The sequence below is a fragment of the Diadema setosum genome, chromosome 12 (assembly GCF_964275005.1).
Source record: "Diadema setosum chromosome 12, eeDiaSeto1, whole genome shotgun sequence".
NCBI classification, from domain to species: domain Eukaryota; kingdom Metazoa; phylum Echinodermata; class Echinoidea; order Diadematoida; family Diadematidae; genus Diadema; species Diadema setosum.
Genome location: NC_092696.1, coordinates 15,235,395 through 15,255,005, shown reverse-complemented (window position 1 = coordinate 15,255,005; position 19,611 = coordinate 15,235,395). Strand labels below are relative to the sequence as shown.

At 39.9% G+C, this 19,611-nt stretch overlaps 1 protein-coding gene across 1 annotated transcript; it reads left to right on the top strand.

The window, feature by feature from the left end:
* Positions 1–425: 425 nt before the first annotated feature.
* LOC140236120 (probable G-protein coupled receptor No18) lies at positions 426–12,216 on the top strand. The gene is made up of 2 exons (XM_072316093.1): positions 426–706; positions 10,798–12,216. Exon 2 carries the CDS (start codon positions 10,804–10,806, stop codon positions 12,055–12,057), a length of 1,254 nt encoding a protein of 417 aa, XP_072172194.1. The 5' UTR covers positions 426–706; positions 10,798–10,803; the 3' UTR covers positions 12,058–12,216.
* Positions 12,217–19,611: the final 7,395 nt, after the last annotated feature.

The window sequence follows — 19,611 nt, the reverse complement described above, 5'->3', positions numbered from 1 at the left end:
ACGATCACAAATGCAGGTTGTTCAGTGCAGTACAAATTAGAAAGCTCTTGTAAGCTCTCAGTAAGTCAACCCCCTCCCCCCACACGCACATTCGCATTTAATTATACAACTCACACAAACAAACCGCGAGAGTGTCGAGATTTTGACAAGTACGGGTACCAGCTCGACGGACACGTACGTACTCGTATTTATGATCTGTCACCGCGTATGTGGCATGACGGTGTACGCTACGAATGTGGCACGCATTCTGAATTTTACCGGCACAGACCGTGTTCACGGTATCCCTCGTCACCTTGTGCGCAGCAAAGTACTTGTAGCAGACGACGAAGAATTAAGCGGCGGGTGCTGTTTAAAAGGAGCACGCGTCCTCATGATTTGCGTTATTGTTACACGCGGTGTCACAACAACGTCTGGATGTTACGTGTGCCGTGGCTACCGGTAGTTGCAAGTGTTTGAATTAATCCGTGAGAGGACACTTTTACGCTCAGTGGGCCACTATGCAATCTTGACATCCTGTAGATGTTTTTGATTATTAAGTGATCCGCAGCAAGGAGAAGAAGAAAAATTCAAGCGTTCTCTTTACTTCGGATTATCACGGTTGTTGGATCTCCGACTGTGCACATTCAAAACAGCGCAGTGCATCTAAGCCCATACCGCAGTTGAGTTCGTTTGGACTTTGTACTTGCAGGAACAGACTTGCATTTTGGTGAGTTGTGATATTCTTTCTGTTTAGGTTGGTCATAAATATAACGCTTAGACGGAGAGAGTTTTTGATCTAAATCGTCAGTGTTATTCTCTTGGTAGTGTGTTAAATCTCTTTTCTCTCTCTGAGTGGTGTTAAAAACCGCAAGCCACTGGCAGCTTTTGATAGGCCGACAAAAAGTTTGTCAATCGAAGTGAAACTCACTCTATACTTTTAAGTCCTTCCTTTTCTCTCTTTTTCACTTTCACTTTCTCTCTGCCTGTCGGTATGACCGTCTGTCTGTCTTTCTTATTTTTCCCTCCCCCCTGCCATTTGTGTATCTTTCACCAAAACATTTTTTTTTTTTTTAGAATATCATGCTATTGATATTGATAAATTATTGATATTCTATCCTATCAACTTACATTCACTAGTATAGTGAATGTTTAAAGTACGGTCTGTTCGTCCTCTCACTGCAAGCACATAAACAAACGTATAGGTATGAACTTTTAAACAGTGGATTCAATGTAATATTTACGATAGACATTAAAGACATAATGTGCCACAAGTGAAGACAGCAGACGCACAAACACATGACCAAAGAACGTATTACTCGAAATCGAGTCGACGCTGCCACTATTTATGAGGCCTTTATTCTGCGCCCAGGATTATAAATTGATCACCCGTACCAGATGTCAATCTCGCCCTTAGAGCAATGGGTGTGGCCGGGGTATACGGTGTAACCAAAGAGGTACTAGGCAAGCATAACCTTGCTTTTTTTTCGGCACATTATGTGCGTGCAAAAATGTTGGGATGAATGTGTAGAAGGATATTCTTCCTTAAGCAAAAAGTGTTTCGTGCTTTGCTCTGCCGGTAAAACGCTTACTCCCCTACCCCCTGAGATCTCAGGGGGAGTATCCCAACTTGACCTTTGACAACAAAAACAACCTCTGGAAATACAATTGAAACAAAGAAGGGAAGACAACAGCACCAACACTGTATGACGAAAATATCTCTTGCCAGACACACTGAGCTCTTGACATTTTGGCACCTAAATCCACTGTCTGCCAGACAAGGCACATTCTCTATATACGGCTTTTACAACATTTATAAGGTACAGCCAGGGAACTTTAATAAGCTCCTTGCTGAAAACCAAGGATGTGCTTACCTTCGAGCCACCTCTTGTACCTCTTTGGTACAACCGTTCCCAGAGAGGGGTTGGCTGTTCGATGCAACTCCTCATTTCAACAATTCTATTCAATTCAAGAGGCTTCTGGATTCTTATCATTATCATCGCCTTGATGACCAACCACTTTTAATCATGTTTAATGCTTTTTAAATTCATTATCTTAATACTGCTATTTCTATAGCCATTAGTGATGTAATGGACACAAATTAGGAGGGTTGGGATTCAGTCCGTCAAGAACTGTCGGCACTTTGCGAGCTCTTTTTTTAATAACATTTTTGCCTTCAAAGATATTCATGAGCGGGAATTTGCCTCGGAAGATTATTACAAAGCAGCTCGTTTTAACGTTTAAATCCCTGCGCTTTGAATTGCGCGTTCCAAATACAACGAAAAGGACTGCACTTGCTGCAGCTGAGCTTACACACACGTTAAAGGACACGTACTCGGCAAGACATCTTCGGCGTGAGATGGATCGAAGATTCCGTCCATCGTTGTTTTTAAGTCAATCAGTCTTTTTCCAGAACGATTACGTCTTCAACGCATTGAAAATGTTCGTCAAGTCCTCGGAGGGGTACACGCTGTTTCACGTTGACAATCAATCCCAGTCGATTACTCTCTGTAACGGACGAAAAACATCTCCGTGGTCCTCTTGGATTTTTTTTTCTCATTCTTCTTTGGCTCTTATTTTTCCTTCTTTTTTTCTTTTAACACCTTTCCTCGAATCGAATCGAAAAACAGCAACGAGAGGGCAATGTTCCTTGATAGAGAAAGTCCGTTCTCTGAAACGTTTGTTGTTATCACAACGACGGCGCGTGGAATCTTTTGTTGTTGTTGTTGTTGTTGTTTTTCTGATTGTCCTTTGTTTTGTTTTTCTTTTACTGTGGAAAAAATAGTGTTACCTGATAATAAGTTTCAGTTGTAAAAGAAACATTCCAACCATGATATTTAGTGCAATTGAACCGAAAGAGGGGAATATTGGTTCAACTTAAAGGGATGGTACAGTATTGGTGGAGCTGAGAATAGGGCTTTTAACTTTTTGCGAGATACCAAGAAACATTTATGATATAATACAGAGCATACCATTTTAAGAGGAATTCAAAGTTTATTTGATGAAAATCGGGTTTGGAATGACTGAAACATCCAAAAACAAAGTAAAGCAAAGTGATCGTAGTAAAGTGTGGGTCCCACATTTTATTTTAATTGCTCTTTTTTGGATATCTCAGCCATTTCAACAACAATTTTCATTAATAAACGTTGAATTCCTCATAAATTTACATGCTCTTTCATATTCTATAAGAGGTTTTTCATTATCTTACCAAAAAATGTTAGAAACCTGGAATTAGGTCTCAACCAAAACCATACGATCCCTTCAAGGATGCATTTTTTAGAACAGCAAATGTGCCATAATAACAGAAATATACATTCAAAGAACTTTCATATGCATAGACACATACATAAATCCATGTGTACACAATACTAATATTTGCATACAAGGATATCTCTCTAAGAATATGAAACAAAATTTGTAACAACAAAATTAATGATATTGACTAAAGAAGACAGTTAATGTTAGTGCGTGTGCGTGTGTGTGTGTGAGGGAGAGAGAGAGAGGGAGTGTGGGTGTGAGTGTGTGTGTGTGTGTGTGTGTGTGTGTAAGAGGAAAACAAAGTTTAATTAACTTTATTCTATTAGCCTCAATTCTGCTGGACATTCATGGTGTAACGGTACCTTGAAATCGAATCAGTGTGCGAAGATGGATTAAAGCAAAAAGAACTATATTCGGAAAGGGGTGGTCGTTAGAAATAATCATGTACGTGCTGCGACCGTACCCAGTATCGACAAATCGTGAATTCATTGAACCTGTTCTCATTGCAAAAATCTAGCGGAAAACCCAGATGCTGGTTTTATTTTTTATTTTATTTCTTTTTAATTTATTCTCCACTCATGGGACGGATAGCCCTGGTCAGTTAAGAGCTGTTTTTCACAGGGGTCCGCTGGTGTACACATTGCTCTCTCATTTGGTTAATGTCGTTTTTTTTTTTTTTTTTTTTGAACGGCTACGTCAGTGAGTGCTTATAGGGAAAGAAAACTTGAATCATTTCTTCTTCTTCTTCTTCTTCTTTTTTTTTTTTTTTTTTTTTTTGGGGGGGGGGGGTTCAGTCGATTATCACACAGAAACGGTTTGTACCGTCCTGCCATTGTGTTTTCGTCTTCTTAAGAGTTTTACGATTTCAAATGAGCTGATCAATTTATAACATTTCCCCCTCTAATCCAATGAATTCGCCATTGTTTTATTAAATCTATTTCTGAACCTCGGCCTTCTTCTATTTTGTTTCTATTCTGCTTTTCCTTTATTATCTTGTCCTTCCTCTCTGCTCTCTTCTCTTCCTCTACACGTCGCTGGGTTATTGTTTGGAAAAAAATGAAACCTTATTTCTGTATAGTGCTTTGATGAATCAAATTCTCGTCAAATTCTACACAACAGATCCCTGCATTCTTTGTATTTCCTTTACCTACGCTTACATTTTATTTTTTTTTTATGATGAAGGTAGTTTCGATCATTTCATGGTTGTTGCTTTGAACAGAGCCGAGATTGAGTGGAAAGGAACAAAGAAAAAAAAAGAACAAACACAAAGGAAGGAAGAAAGGAAAAGAGAAAAAAAAATCAAGGCCCATGAATTGCAAGACTGGAGCATGTGCATGTAGAGAGTGTACACTGCCACAATAAATCACCAATGCTGCAGTGGGTACCTTGTGCATGATAGTTGCCTGAGGTTTAGAGTAAAATTGAACAATATCAACCGTTGATTGTGTAAGTGACTGGCCTATCTTCCAAGGTTATGGCTTTAAATCCTGTTGACTGAAGCATTTCCTTTTCCGATCCCAGGTACCTTTTCAGTAGTAGTGATATTTCCGGGCTCCTTGGAAGAAAATGTGGACTGGACATGTTTTTTCTTCCCCGTAGGTGGCGTTATTTTGCTACTAACATTAGAGTCATACTGCCGCCGACTAAAGGATCGCCATGGATATTCTTTTTTTCATTATCTTTTTGTTTTTTATTCAATATACAACAGCTCAGTTTTATATTTGGCAACCCATAAAGCACGTTGGCATATCTTCAATGCGTGTGACACCTTTATTCACCTCACAAACACGCAAAGCCATTGAGTTCATTTTAAATCTTTGTAGTCCTGGTTTTTCGTGTTTGTAAATTGGATGAGAAGCATCTAATTTTCCTTCTAACTGGTTTAGAAATAGATATAGACTTTCAGACTGGAATTTAAGTGGGAGATAGTCGCCAAATAACCTGTAAGTATGATGACCAATGTGTTATATAGTTAGAGTGGACTCCAGTTATAACGAAATCCTCGAGACCGGCAATTTTCTTTCGTTATATCGAAATTTCGTTATAACCGAACAAATAAACAATAAGTATAAATAGAGTGGACAATGTTGCGGCTTGAATTTTTACTTCGTTGTAACCGGAATTTCACTATAGCAGTGTTCGTTATAGCGGGAGTGCACTGTACTTATGATATTTTGTATTATTTTTTTTTTCTATAAGACCGTTATATATATATATATATATACAACGGTACATATATATATATATATATATATATATACATATAGGCGTACCTGTGTTTTGGTGCCTTGTCTGCTACCGGCGGTTTCACGCTGTCGCGATCCTCAGGCAGACTGACAAAGTGGTGTGTTTCTGTGCTCATGTGGCGCGGTGGATCGGTTTGACGCTTGGATGATTTTTCTTTTCCGGTGTCTGCATTTGGATATGAGCTCGGACCTTTTATTGAGTGCGTTTTTGTTTCGGATGATGATGGCCTTCTCATCGAGGCAGAGGTTGCACAGGCCGCTCCTTCTTAGAGTTAAGTTTGACTTTTTTTGGATGTCCCATGTCAGTGTGAAGTTTACGCGTTTTTCTTTCAGGCTCCAGATGTATTTTGAGAGTTGGGTTTCGTTTTTGTATTTCTCATTCTTGATGGATTTAACATGATTCCTATATCTGTCTTTGAAGGTACCCCCCGCCAGCCCGTAGTAGCACTTTTCCTCGTTGTCATGCTTGACGGTTGCCTTATACACAAGAGCCGTTTCCATGCATCTTCCTCTCAATGGGCATTGGTCTTTTTGGCGGCAGTTGCATTTGGGTTTGGGTTCGGTGTATATATATATATATATATATTTATACCATTGGCTTGATTTTTGTGAGACTGAAGTGAGGCGATGCATTGCCTGTTAAGTTTCATTCTATTTTTGGTCACCTAACACAACACACTTGCAGTGTAGAGTTTCTCGGCAAGTCCCTAGAGGCCAGCATGCTTCATAGGGCGGAAATACATTCTCGAATCAACTCAGTACTGGATTTCGTTTCCGCGTTTTTTTTTTTTTGTTTGTTTGTTTTTTTGTTTTTAATAAAAACGGTCAAGATAAATGTACTTTCATTTTTCCTGAATATTTATTTTCAACACACCATCCTCTCCACAGTACCTAATATACATTATCCCCCCCCCCCCTCTCTCTCTTTAAGACCCTGGGCATTCATGACATACCTGTATGCGACAGAGACGTATTGCGTGTTTGTGGATATGCTTGTGTAAGCGTGTGTGGGGGCGGGGGGAGGGGGACTGGGATTTGACTCATGGTATTGGCTTTTATCATTTTGTGAAGATCGTTCTTTGTATACAGTATTCTGTTATCTCTGCTTTCTTTCTCTATATTTCTCTCTTTTGGACGCATAATATACCCCGCCCTCTTTGAGTATGACCTGTTTCATTATTCCTTAATTGTACTGTATTCTTACTTCTCATTGATATTTTGAAATTTACTCCAGAGAGCCATATAACTTATGCGTGTAAAATAAGTTAAACTAACAGCAAGAGATCAGCAAAATTTCACAGATCAATACAATACCAAACAAATCCTGCAGACAGTTGATACACAAAACGATACATATTACACGTGGCATTAGTGAGGAGTGTTCACTCGATGTAACATGGACCGAGAGAGATCCATGGACTTAATAAATTTCAAACAGTTAGTAACACACAACGTATTTTACCATTTTGCCTAAACTTTACTTCAACGAAACTGTCATGTTACGTGAAAGCAACAGCCGGCGCCATGTTGCGAGGTTACCGTTGCTTGTCGACTCAAGACCTCACCTGTGTTTCTGTGACGAAAATCTTTCTCACATTTCCAGCAAAATCATTTCTTCAAATTAACATACTAATGGATTTCTTATCCCCATCCTCATAAATTCAACAAATCAAGGATTCTGAAGGCTCTCCAAGCGCTCTCCAAGCACACACACACACACACACACACACACACACACACACAAAAGAAGACACACCCCCTTTCAATTGCAAACTTCGTGATGTGCAAGCTCGTCTTGCCCACGGGTTGCATTGCAATATAAGGTGCTAAACAAGGTCAGTATCCTGCTTTTCTCTCCGACCTCAGTAACTTTCGAGTGTGAAAGGTGCACAAGCAGCCGCTTGCTAGAAAGGTGTGAAGTCATGTGTCACCGAGGAGCTATACACAAATCACGACGGGCCTGTGACAAGGCGCGATTAGGCCATGACGTGTTGATGTCTGATTTGATTAGCCCGCAAATCCATTCCGGTTTCCAGTTTTTCTTCCAACACCAACGCATCCTCCTCCCCTGATTACCTCGCGCAAAGCTTGCAGGAGACAAGATGTTCTCAGTTGACACTATCCATCAGTGGAAACACATTCTGTGATGCACTTAATATTGCCCTCCGTGGGACCGAGTTTTGTCCGGGGAGGTAGATCACATCAGAAAGTAGAACTGACCGTAAGGCGGGCGAGGACATCACGTCCTATCGAGGAGTAGATTACTCTGTCGAGAGCAAATACCCCTGTCATGCGCAAAATTTTGCCGACTAATCAGGAAGGTGAGAACTGCCAAAGAAGAAACAGACAGGGAACACAAAGCAGACAGAATGAGGGAGAGACAGACGACAAACAGACAAACAGACAGAGGCAGAAGGATAGACAGGTGGAATTGAATATCTTCAGCAGAATTCCACCAAGATTTGATGTATCAACAAAGCTGGAATAGGAGCTACAAGAATCACCTTAATCTGTATTATTGTAAACATATCATGTTCAGGCATATCATTTTCTTTAAGACACATTATCATGTTGATGAAAGGTAAGACCAATGCTTTGTACGTGTACTTGCGCATCCAAGGGAACTCTAAGGGTAATGCACTGTCTACAGAAATCAAGGACTTAAGAACAATTCAAAAAAAAAAAAAACGGCTTGTGCGGTGAAGCATGCAACAAATAATTAGTTGTCAATTGATAGAAAAATACCAATCATCCAATCCATGAAAATAGGTAAAACTCGCTTTACATTGATTTCCTGAATTCCATGCCGTTTTTGTTATAAATGCCCTCCGACATAATTTCTAAAAAATCCACAAAGATAGTATGTAACCGACTCCAAGACGAAGTGTATGCACTTGATCTTGAGGATTTTTTGTTAACTTCGACATGCATGATGTAAGACTAGAAACATTTGAGGCATACAGCTTTCGCGAATAGGAGCCGAATGTTTTCGTCGCTTCATGAAACTAAAAAAAAAAAAAAAGAAAATACTACTGACATTTAATGCTTTGTAAACACATAACCTTTCGAATGCGTTTTAAACCTTCGCAAATCTTGGCTCCTTGCAAAATTCTTCAAAGCTTCATGTACGCGAAAACTTCTAATTTCTAGTTTTACATTATACACTCAGGCGTGCAAGAGTGATGCAATTCACTAAAATGATCTAAAACAGACTTTGAAATTCACACGGTGCCCGCAGATTGAAGTAAATAGCTCGTTAGTTCAGTTGAATTCAATTTACATCCTTTCCCCCTTTCACGTAGAACACGAGACACACACCGAATACACTGAAGTTTGGAACTGAACTGTTGATGAACACCATATAATGATACAGTTGTAAGCAAGACAATCACAATAATGAAGTAGTGATTACCAGTTTGAAAGCACAGCAAATGATATACAACCTGATAGATAAAATCTAAAGGTACATTAAGCTCAATATGACTTAAAAATGTGTGGGAGAGGATGGAACAAAAAGAAAAATTAAGTGTCTATCCAAAGGCTAAATTTCACTTATTTAAGTAGGAGAAACCCGCTGAAAAGTCCATAAGTTTGTATAGAATGGGTCCATTGGGAAAGAGAGAGAGAAAGACTGAGAAAACAGAAAAAAAAAATATGAAAGTGGAACACAAGGTCATTCACAAACAGGTGACGTATCCATGGACTTATATATTGCTGGAAACCGGCGTAGAAAAGTGTTGCAGCTATGTAATTGGCGGGTTGCTGACAACGAAGATTACACTTTTCATCACTCATATTACATAAAAAAAAAGGTGATGGGCAGATCCTCTGATTGATGGTTAGTAATATAAAAACCACCATCCTAGACGTCAGCGTATTTGCGAGACAATAGTATTCTTGGCTTCGGGCTTTCTGTTTTTTTCTCTCTTTCCTATTTTGTCTTCTTTTGCTCAATCTCTTTCGCTCCCTCGCTATCTTTCTTTCCCCGTCACTCTCCCCTTTCATGAGCAAGATACTTGCCGTTATTGCCTGATGTGCAAACGGTGGAGTTATGGATCGAGGTAATGCTCTCCCGGGAGAGTGAAATCCGTGGATATTTCTTATCTCAGCGCTGGGATGTTGTCCCCATGCGGCTCTGTTCATCTCTGACCGAATTAGAAGACGACGATAGCACATTGGATCGATTACCGCCGGTTATTACATCCGATCATTTCTTCGCGTTACGACCGCGTTTTTTGCGCAGAGGTGTACAGAATACCGCGTCCGGTGGGATCCAGATCAAATGTTATGTCTTTGCTTTGTACGGGATTGTTTGCTGTGGCCATCCTGTGTTATTCCTGTGGTGTGCCTTTGCTTTTTATTGTTTTGTTTTTGTTTTTCTGTGTCATTTATTTAGAGATCATCGTATCCCCATATGATTCCTATAAAGTCTCTCCTGTCAAACGTGGATTCTGTTATGGAGAAAAAAAGAACAAGTGATTGTCTAAAAAGTTTCACTGAGCAGTTTCGCTCAATATTCAAGTTGTCTTTAGAGATTTTTGCTTTTGTTGCTTTCTTTCAGCATAACGTCTATCTTCCTTTATTTAGCCAAGCCTAGAACCACTGAGGTTGTAACACTGCAACCAATTTACTCTGATGGGATCAATCCGTCAGCTTTGGCGTATCAATCAGATATCTTGGGGATTGCTGGCGTTGTCGTTGGTTTTGTTTACTTTGTTTCTTTCTGGACGCCGGGTCACTTCGAGAGTTGTTTGTATACATTAGTATTTGAAAGAAAGATATTATTCAGAGGGGTGAAGGTTCAGGTGCGAGTTTCTTCACTTTGTCTCCCTCTACAAATCAAATTTGTTAAGATCGCAACTGCTGATCTGTAAATTAACAAACATGTCGGAAAAAAAGGAACCAGTGGGATTCGAACCTGTCATTTACTGCTGGTGGTAGTGTCGCTGCCCGGAAAGCAGTAGGTGACAGGTTCGAGTCCCACTGGTTCCTTTTTTTCCGACATGTTTGTTAATTTACAGATCAGCAGTTGCGATCTTAACAAATTTAATTTGTAGTGGGAGACAAAGTGAAGAAACTCGCACATGTATATTATTATTATTATTATTATTATTATTATTATTATTATTATTATTATTATTATTATCATCATCATTATTATTTGGTAGCTTGCCAGTGCTTGTCTTACTTTGACCTTGATTATATAGATAGATAAACAGTGGGCGGAAAGTGTAATTAAATTATAAAAAAAAGAAGTGCAACGGTTTCTTTGGCATTCTTCTTTTAACGTCTGACACTTCATTTGTCTTTCATGCAGACTGAGATGGCTTCGCAACCACTGATGACGACAGACACTTTTGTGACGGGAAATTTCAGCGACGGTGTCGACCCCGCCCATGTCGTTGGTGGACAAGAACTCGGCAATGAAGTGAGCATCGTAGCCGTCATCTTCCTCCCCTTGTTAATCATCATGGGTGTGGTGGGCAACGCCCTGGTGTGCGTGTCCGTCATCAAAATTCACAAACTGCGAACCGTGGCCAACTCCTTCGTCGTGTCGCTGGCGATCTCCGACCTGGCCGTCTGCGTGATCGTGCTCCCTTTCGGGCTCTACGAGGCCTGGAACTACGGCAACTGGCACCTCGGCGACATTCTGTGCAACACGTGGCTCACCCTCGACGTCATCCTGAGCACCGCGTCCGTCTGGAATCTCTGCGTCATTGCTGGTGACCGGTGGCTGGCCATCACGAAGCCGATTTGGTACGCCAACCGTAGGTCGGCGAAACTTGCGGGCATCGCTATCACTATCGCCTGGGCCATTCCCGCACTCCTGACGATTCCCTCGATAATCATAATGCACATCGTCGAACGGGAGGAACCTATGATGTGCTACCCTCACGTCGATCCCCACTACATCATTTTCATGGCCATCGCCGCCTTCTTTTTGCCCTGTTTCATCGTTCTTGCCGTTTACATTCGGATCTTCATCGCCGCTCGCGACCACTTTTTGCGAAAACCTTCCGCTGTGCGCAACAGAAAGCAGTCCACCCCCGACGTCCCCGTCGATAGGGCCATGGACAGTTTGGCGGATAGCAGCGGGAACGCGAACGCCTGCTCCGTGGTCAACAGCAACGGGAGAGCCGAGTACAGTGCCATTGGTAATGGGGCCAACGTCACCCAAGTGGCCTACGCTCCGGGTCGCAAGACCAGCAGCTCTGCTACTGGGGAGAACTCGGTTGGCACGTTAGAAAATCGGCATTTGAAACGCCGTACTTCGCGAATCCCGCGCATTCACGTAAATCGCGAGAAGAAGGCGGCGATCGTTCTATCGATAGTTGTGGGTGCGTTCATAATCTGTTGGCTGCCGTACTTCACAGCGGTATTGTTGTACGCATCAGGACTGGTGATGGCTTCCAAAAACACATTTGTCGCCTTCGCTTGGCTAGGATGGCTCAATAGCATTATTAATCCAATCATCTACACCGTCTTCAATAGAGATTTTAGGAAGGCGTTCAAATACGTACTCAAGTGCGAGTGCAGTAACTGGATCGGCAATCGCTGGAGTTCGACCTCAAAATAGGACGCTCTTTTGCATCATTCTTGCGATGCCTTAACAAGCCATGGGAATGGAAACATAAACACTGACTCTTTAAACAACGCAGGACATTATTCATGCCCAATTACTACATGCCCAAAATTATACTATTGACAATGGTACTTGAGACAGGATTATTGCTCCCCGGTCTGCCGTCCGTCTCAATCTGTACGTCTGTAGGTACACCGCAGATATTACCAACGCGTTTATGGGAAAATTTGTTTCACATGAGCTGTATAAGGGTGAACATGCACCCATTGGATTTGGGAAAAAGCCTAAAAAGTCAATAGTCAAAGGGTTCTGAATTGATCAGCTATGTGATTCGCTTGAAGCGTCTATTGATATCTACAGTAACTGTCATGTGAAGGGACGGAGAGCAGCTATTGGCAAATAGTGACATTCATTAATGGAGTAAATCATTAATAATTATGTCAGGATCAAAGGTCACTAGGGTTGGAGGTCTAACATTATGATTACTGGCCAAGTTCATCTTTTTTTCTCCTTTAGATACACGTGACGGGTCTAATAGTGACGGATGTGTGACAAAGTGAAGATACACGTGTATGCCAGTGAGCTGCCACACTCCTAACAAATTGCTCCAGTTCGACAAATAAAGTACGTTGATAATCTGCAGCAGTCGATTATATTGTAATGCAAGAAAGCTTATGGATTTCTTCGTCATCAGTTTGTGCATCACAAACTCTCTTGAAACAAAAAGTCGATCATACTAGTTCGGCTGAACAAAACGAAAACTTGTCGAAGACGCAATGCGACGCTTACCGTCATTTTGTCGCCGAGACTTTCTGCAGGAACTTGATGAGACGTTTGTTGTGTACGCGTTTGCTTGTACGCGCAACCATTGTCCAAAGACACCACAAGCGATCACAGACGCAAAGACGGAGGATTATGTTTTAAAAGAAGGAATATAACACGAACCACATGAACGGTGCCTGGTGGACACGATCCGTAGAGTGAGAACAATGAAAACAAAACAATAACGACAGTAGATGGAACGCGTCATAATGTAAAATGAAAACAAGAGACGTGCCAAACTGTGATGTTAAAGTGAAGCACCGTCAGCTGTTTTGTGATCAGATAAAAATAGAATTAATGACCTCGTTTTGTTGTTATGTCTGGTGTTTTGTTTGCCTGCTGATTTTCTTCGTCCACTCGCGTCTGAATCTCTACTTTTGATCAACGACTTCGTATTGGAATTTTCACTTGGAAATGCTGGCTTGCAGCATTGCTGGCCAATTTTCCTGAAGGGTGTTTTTATCGGCATTGGCGCGAAAAGAGTGGAAACTACGCCAGAGGGCTGGATCTTCACCACGTGTTCACATTATGTTGTCAGAAGGTCCATCTTTGTGAGAATATGGCGCGATGCGTCATTTCTCGTAATTCAAAATCTTGATCCCGAATTCAGGGTTAGTCATTGTTTCAGCAATGTGTGAGCAATTAGTGAACTCATGCTAATGATACTCCCCTGTATCACATCCATTTATTTTCCTCTTTCTTGGTTGATTTTTCTTGTCATACGCTGCTGGACAGTAGTTGTTTTCCACTTTCATTAAAAAAAAAAACCAAAAAAAACACACATACACCAAAGAAATCATCTCGGTCATAAGCAGCATACGGTATGTTGTGCATTTGTATGTGAGGCGCCCTAACTGTTACTTCCGTACTATGGATAAAGTGGTGTTTTTACGCAAGTGTGTGTGTGTGTGTTTGTGTGTTACGTGCGTGAGTTTGCTTGTGATAGTGATTTATGTGTTTATGTGTGTTTGTAAATGCATGCATATACAAACGTTTGCGTGCTGGACAAGGAGTGGTTGGATAACGAAAGGCTCTCAACTCTTTGTAGTGATAATCAACTCTTTTAACTAATTTATGTCAAACACAGATCTTCTGCAACTCTATCTTTGCATCTTCGTAAGAAGAGAGTGGTTGCAGTTGAGCGAAAAAAAAATATGGATCCCCTAATATTATCTACAGAGAAATTTCCTGTCATTAAAACATGTGTATACAACATTCTTCCTGTGTGCACTATCAATGACTATGTACATTGATATCCCTAGGGACTTGACATTATAACAAGCTACTTTTGATGTTCCCACTAATGATAGAGACTTATCAATCGCGGCACACCAATTCGAATTACGGTATTCTTCATTTACAATCCTCACATTTTACACAATTTTGGAAAGGGACACGTTGCCAATCAGAATAATAATAATAGTGTATACTTTTATAGCGCAACAGTCCATCAAAGATGCTCATGGCGCTTTTAGTCTTAAGGTTAGGAGAAGAAATAAAGAAAGAAGAGAGGGGGAGAGAGAAAAGGAATTATGTGACATATTCACTTTTGTTTTGTTTCCTACAACATGTTAAACAGATATGTTTTTAGGGATGATTTAAATGATTCCACAGAGGATGACTGGCGAACAGAGACAGGGATATCTTTCCAAACTTTAGGTCCAATGTGGGAGAAAGAACGAGTTCCCCATGAATGCTTAACCTTAGGTATCTGAAATGAAAAGGAAGTAGAGGATCGAAGTTTGCGAGGAGGGTTATAACAATATAAAGAATTCTGGAGATACTCAGGTGCAGTTGAGTGAACTACATGATACACGAGAAGAGCAATTTTGAAAATAATTCGCTTTTCAACAGGAAGCCAATGGAGAGAACGTAACACTGGCGTAATGTGAGCAGTTTTCCTACTATAGGTCAGTAATCTTGCGGCAGAGTTTTGAAGACGTTGTAGAGTGTTAATTTGTTGTTGTGACATGCCGAAAAACAAAGAGTTACAATAATCTATTCGAGAGGAATATAACACAAGTTATTTTACTTTAAAGTAGTGCACCAGCTGTTTAACAATATAGGTGCTATAGACTGCATCTTTGTATAAAGAAATGCAATGGCAGTTTGATGTAATAGTCTTTTAATCCGTTGAGGACGGACTGATTTTGCTATAACACTATTGTCATATTTCCATAGTCACCTGCCCGAATATTGTTGGGACTCGTCAACGGGTTAAGAGTCAGACGGTGATACTATTTTAAATCATAATTGAAGAGGACAATACTTGTGTATCATGTAACAATGCCCTGCAACACAAACCCTTGACTGAAGAAAAGAACCTGCGATCACACTTGTGCTTTAATATCGCAGATGATACAGTCATGAATTTCTGTATCGTCGTTGTCCTAAGGCAACTTGTTGCAGCTAAAAGGTTCGGTGGCCGGTATTTGATAAAGCAACACAATTTGCTTTCGTGTCCACTTGTGCCACCTGTTACTAGGGTTCATCGAATTCAAAGCGTTTGCTCGTAGCAGCAGCAATTCGCTCGTTTGTCCAAAGCAATTATTGCATGGCTATGACACTTGAGCAGGTGGTATTTGAGACAGCAAACTCTCCATTTTAATGGGTACAACATAAATCTTATGTCTCAGCCAATCACCTTATTTTTGGCATTTTTTTTTTTTCGGGTTCAACGTCTGGCGACGCCGTCGGGATTACATGCTGCTATTATAGGGAGCAAGTAAAACGTAGGCTCTACGCACTGTATTAACGGATGCGACATATTGGCGCATGCCTACACTAGTGCAATTTGTAAATACTTCCAGAACCAGTAGGTTCTTCGTTTAAAAGTCCCCCTACTGTTTTGCATGCAACAATGCTTTGCAAATTAGCGAAGTGAAGAAACACGTGCTCAGCTGACATGGATGATGCTATTCGAGTTGTATCTTTGCTGATGAGATTAGAGGTTAATAAATTGACTTCGAGGTCGAAAGTCACTGAAGTCTGGCAGAGTTGTCTGGATGACGTTATCTGACTTTATACGTTAGCCTCCACCTTCAAATGATCATGCAATTTTAACGTAGACCGTAACGATTGAACAGTCGCCTAGTAATACGGTATAACAATAGGAAATGATCCCTGGTCAATCCTTCATGCAGGGCTTTTACTATCATGTTGTCAGTAACTTCAGCAAATGGAAGCTGTACGGACATTCGAGCTGGTTTGATGAGTACACAATATAAACTTGAAATAAACCGTTCTGCATTAGAGTTGTAAAAAGTTAAACTTCAAGTTTAGTGGTCAACGTCATGCAGTGAACATCATCATAATCAACAAATAAAGGGTCCATAGCTGTGGAGTAATATGTTATGAAGACTTTGATTGCAAAAACGATGTTATCTCTGTTGTTGTCAATGATTATGATATAATCGAGACTGAAAATGGCGAAAAGAATAATACTAAGAAAACGCGGGATATTTTAACTTTCAAGAATTATAATTTCAAGTATATTTCTTAGTATGCAACAAATAAGGTATCATTGATGAGATTTTATTTTGCTCATCGATGATGGATTTGCTCAGTGAACAAGTGTTGAAAAATGGCGCTTGATCCCTTAATAAAACTCATCGCAATGCAGTGTAATAGTGTCTGCTTGAGAAAACATTTCTGCAGACTGCTCTTGCGGTCACATTGATCCAGTTCAGTGCGTGCTCGTTTCATTGCAAACCAGGGAGTTTGACACCAGGTTTCATTAAACTTGTTATCAGTAACAAATGCCACGATTCTGTGTCAAATTTGCTCTCAGCCAATCAGATACAGGCATTTCAGCAGGTTATAACAACTATTGTAACTTATTACTGATATGAAATTTTATGAAACTGGGCCCTGTGTTGACGAGAATCTTTTGTCTCTTTATAGCTGCGAGAGGCGTTACCTTCGAACGTAATTTCCATACATGTCATGCATGTCCACTTTCGTCCGTGTGTTTGTTTGTGCTTGTTTTTTATTTGCTAGCAGCACGTGATTGTCACGATAATCGAATATAAGAGTACAATTATTGTTCTGATCTGGTGCTATGATATGTATATAGGGATCATTTCTGATTGGTTTGTTTATGTCTGCGTCTACAACCTGACGTACACACTGTAAATAGATGACAAAAAGAAAAAGACCTGTGGTATAATCATATTCGCACATTAAAAATTTTGCTTGTTTTTGATTTGGTATAATCATTTGATTCTTGTGTGTATTCTGTAATGCTTGGTAGTTGCAGTTCATTGGTGGATCCGTGGATTTTTTTCAGAAAGTTCTTTATTCAGAAAATGAAAAAAAAAACAAACACGTCAAAATAGATTAAAAAAACAAACAAACAAAGAAACAGAAAAAAAATCGTTTTTCCGAAGTTTTGTCGATCCGAAACAAAATAAAGTTTACAATTCTGAAGGTTTGTTAGTATACGTACCTTATTTCATTTTCGGACTAACGAACCTTTGGAAAAGCGGATAAAATGTGGGATTAACAACTTATATCTTATTTCGGATTAACGATCATCCCAACATAATAATATAGAATTTGAGCTTTTCCAATACAATAACAAACTTTCGGAAATTAACTTTATTTCATTTTCGGATTAACGAACCTTGGGAACAACGAACATCACAGACAATTATTATGCACATTCATTTCTTTTTATTATTTGGTCAGGATTTTTATACTGTAGTTGGCATGAAAACATTTACGCTATTCGGAGAAGAATATTTGGGTCAAAAGCCATTCAATTACTGAAGCCATACGCAGCGTTCTGCAAACTATACCCTTATACACCTTTGGCGATGAAGAAGGAAGTTCATTGGAATGAAGTTAATCATTTGCAGCTAAAAGGGTTTTTCTGGGTTTCTTCTGTTTTTTTTTTTTTTAATCGTCTAGAGACATAAATATAATGCAAAAAGACAGCTAGGCAAACAGGCACTTACACACACCCAAAAATCCCCCCAACAACAACAACAACAAACACACACACACACACACAAATTACACACAACGATTCTTCCTCGATTATTCATGCCCTAGTCCATCAGGACACCAATATACAGTCGCATACGTTTTGCTTGTTTGTTGGTTGTTTGTTTGGTTCTTTTGTTTTTGTCGTTTTCCGTTATTGTTGTGTTTTTCTGTTTAAGAAAAGTGTGTAACGAAGGGTTTGACTGATGTACTGTGTTTAAGTGTGTGTGTGTGTGTGTGTGTGTGCGTTTGTCTGTGTTTGTGTTTAAAGATGATAATCATACCTTAAAAGATAAGGGCAATGTCATCAGATTCTAATGTCACATTATATGATTTTGTCAAATATTGAGATGATAATACAAAAAGTAAATCTGAAATGGATATCACCTTCGCACAAAGCTTGTTAATGTTTAAAAGGACCATTTGAGAACAACATCCGTCTCAAGCCTATTGTGTGACCCTGCATCACAAAACCGCCAAAAAGTTGCCATCCGTAAAGAGATTTTAGTAAAGGATAGATTCTGAAAGAAAAGACTATACGCTTAAGATGATGTATCACTGAATACAATCGGACTTTCATAACGATGCCATCCCACAAGCCTGACATCCACGGGGCATGCGACTCACGAGCTCGACATTGGGGGGGGGGGGGGGAAGGTCCATTAGTCATACAGCCAATGAGATCAACACACTGGGCTATAAAAGGCCTATGAGTCCGACATTGTAGGCGAATTCGGCTCAGAGATCTGACACTAGGCCAAAAAAAAAAAAGTTCCAAGAGACCAAAACTGCGTATATTACGCCCTGTGAGGTAATGTCGGTCTCGTAGATTTTCTTCTTCTTCTTCTTTTGGCTAGTGTCGGTCTTGTGGGGTTTGATTGCCTCACTGAAGGAACCGTGAGCCTTGTTTGCCTTGTGTCAGATTCATGGGCCTTTTAATATTTTCCTAGTGTCGAACTCGTGGGCTGTAGGACTCGTGGGCTGTGTGAATCATAGGTGTCGGACTCGTGCCTATCTAAATGACGGACAGTAAGTAAACTGTATAAAACAGTTTATTGGGAAAAAGAGGCTTTGAAGTTTTAGGTCTATCTCGGTGCTTAATCCCACCAAGCAGTGATCTGTGCAATGGATGGGATTAAAAAAAAAAAAAATATATATATATATATGATATTTGTTGTAAAACTCCATGACAAGCACAATGAAAGGGTTATCGAATTCAATTGAAAGTTCGTACGTACATTCGATTAATACATTCTGTTCATGAATATTATTAACTGTCATAGAGGCAATATCTTTTCAAAACTTATTAGAGTTGAAAGTGAATATTGTATGAAGGTTAAAACATGAAAAAGGGACCTAAAACATACCTATTCATGAAAAAGAAGTTCATAGAAAACTGCAAACACACACACACACACACACACACACACACACACACTTTCTCACTCATTACAATAATCTCAAACTTAAGAATCATGCAGAAGAAGATTCTTGCTCTTTCAGAAAATGTGAAAAACAAAAGATTGACCAGATAGGTCTATATTGTAATGAAGGGAAGAGGTGAATGTATCATTATACCGTCCAATAATTTTCAATCGTACCAAATTGTCGGCCCATCACACATCTCCTTAAGAGTTTCTGATAAAGAGAAAGAAAATAATATTCATGTGACGTTTGAAGAAGACGTTTGTTAGACCGTAAATACGCATCAATCTCTTCTTTTCAACTTTTGTTCATACC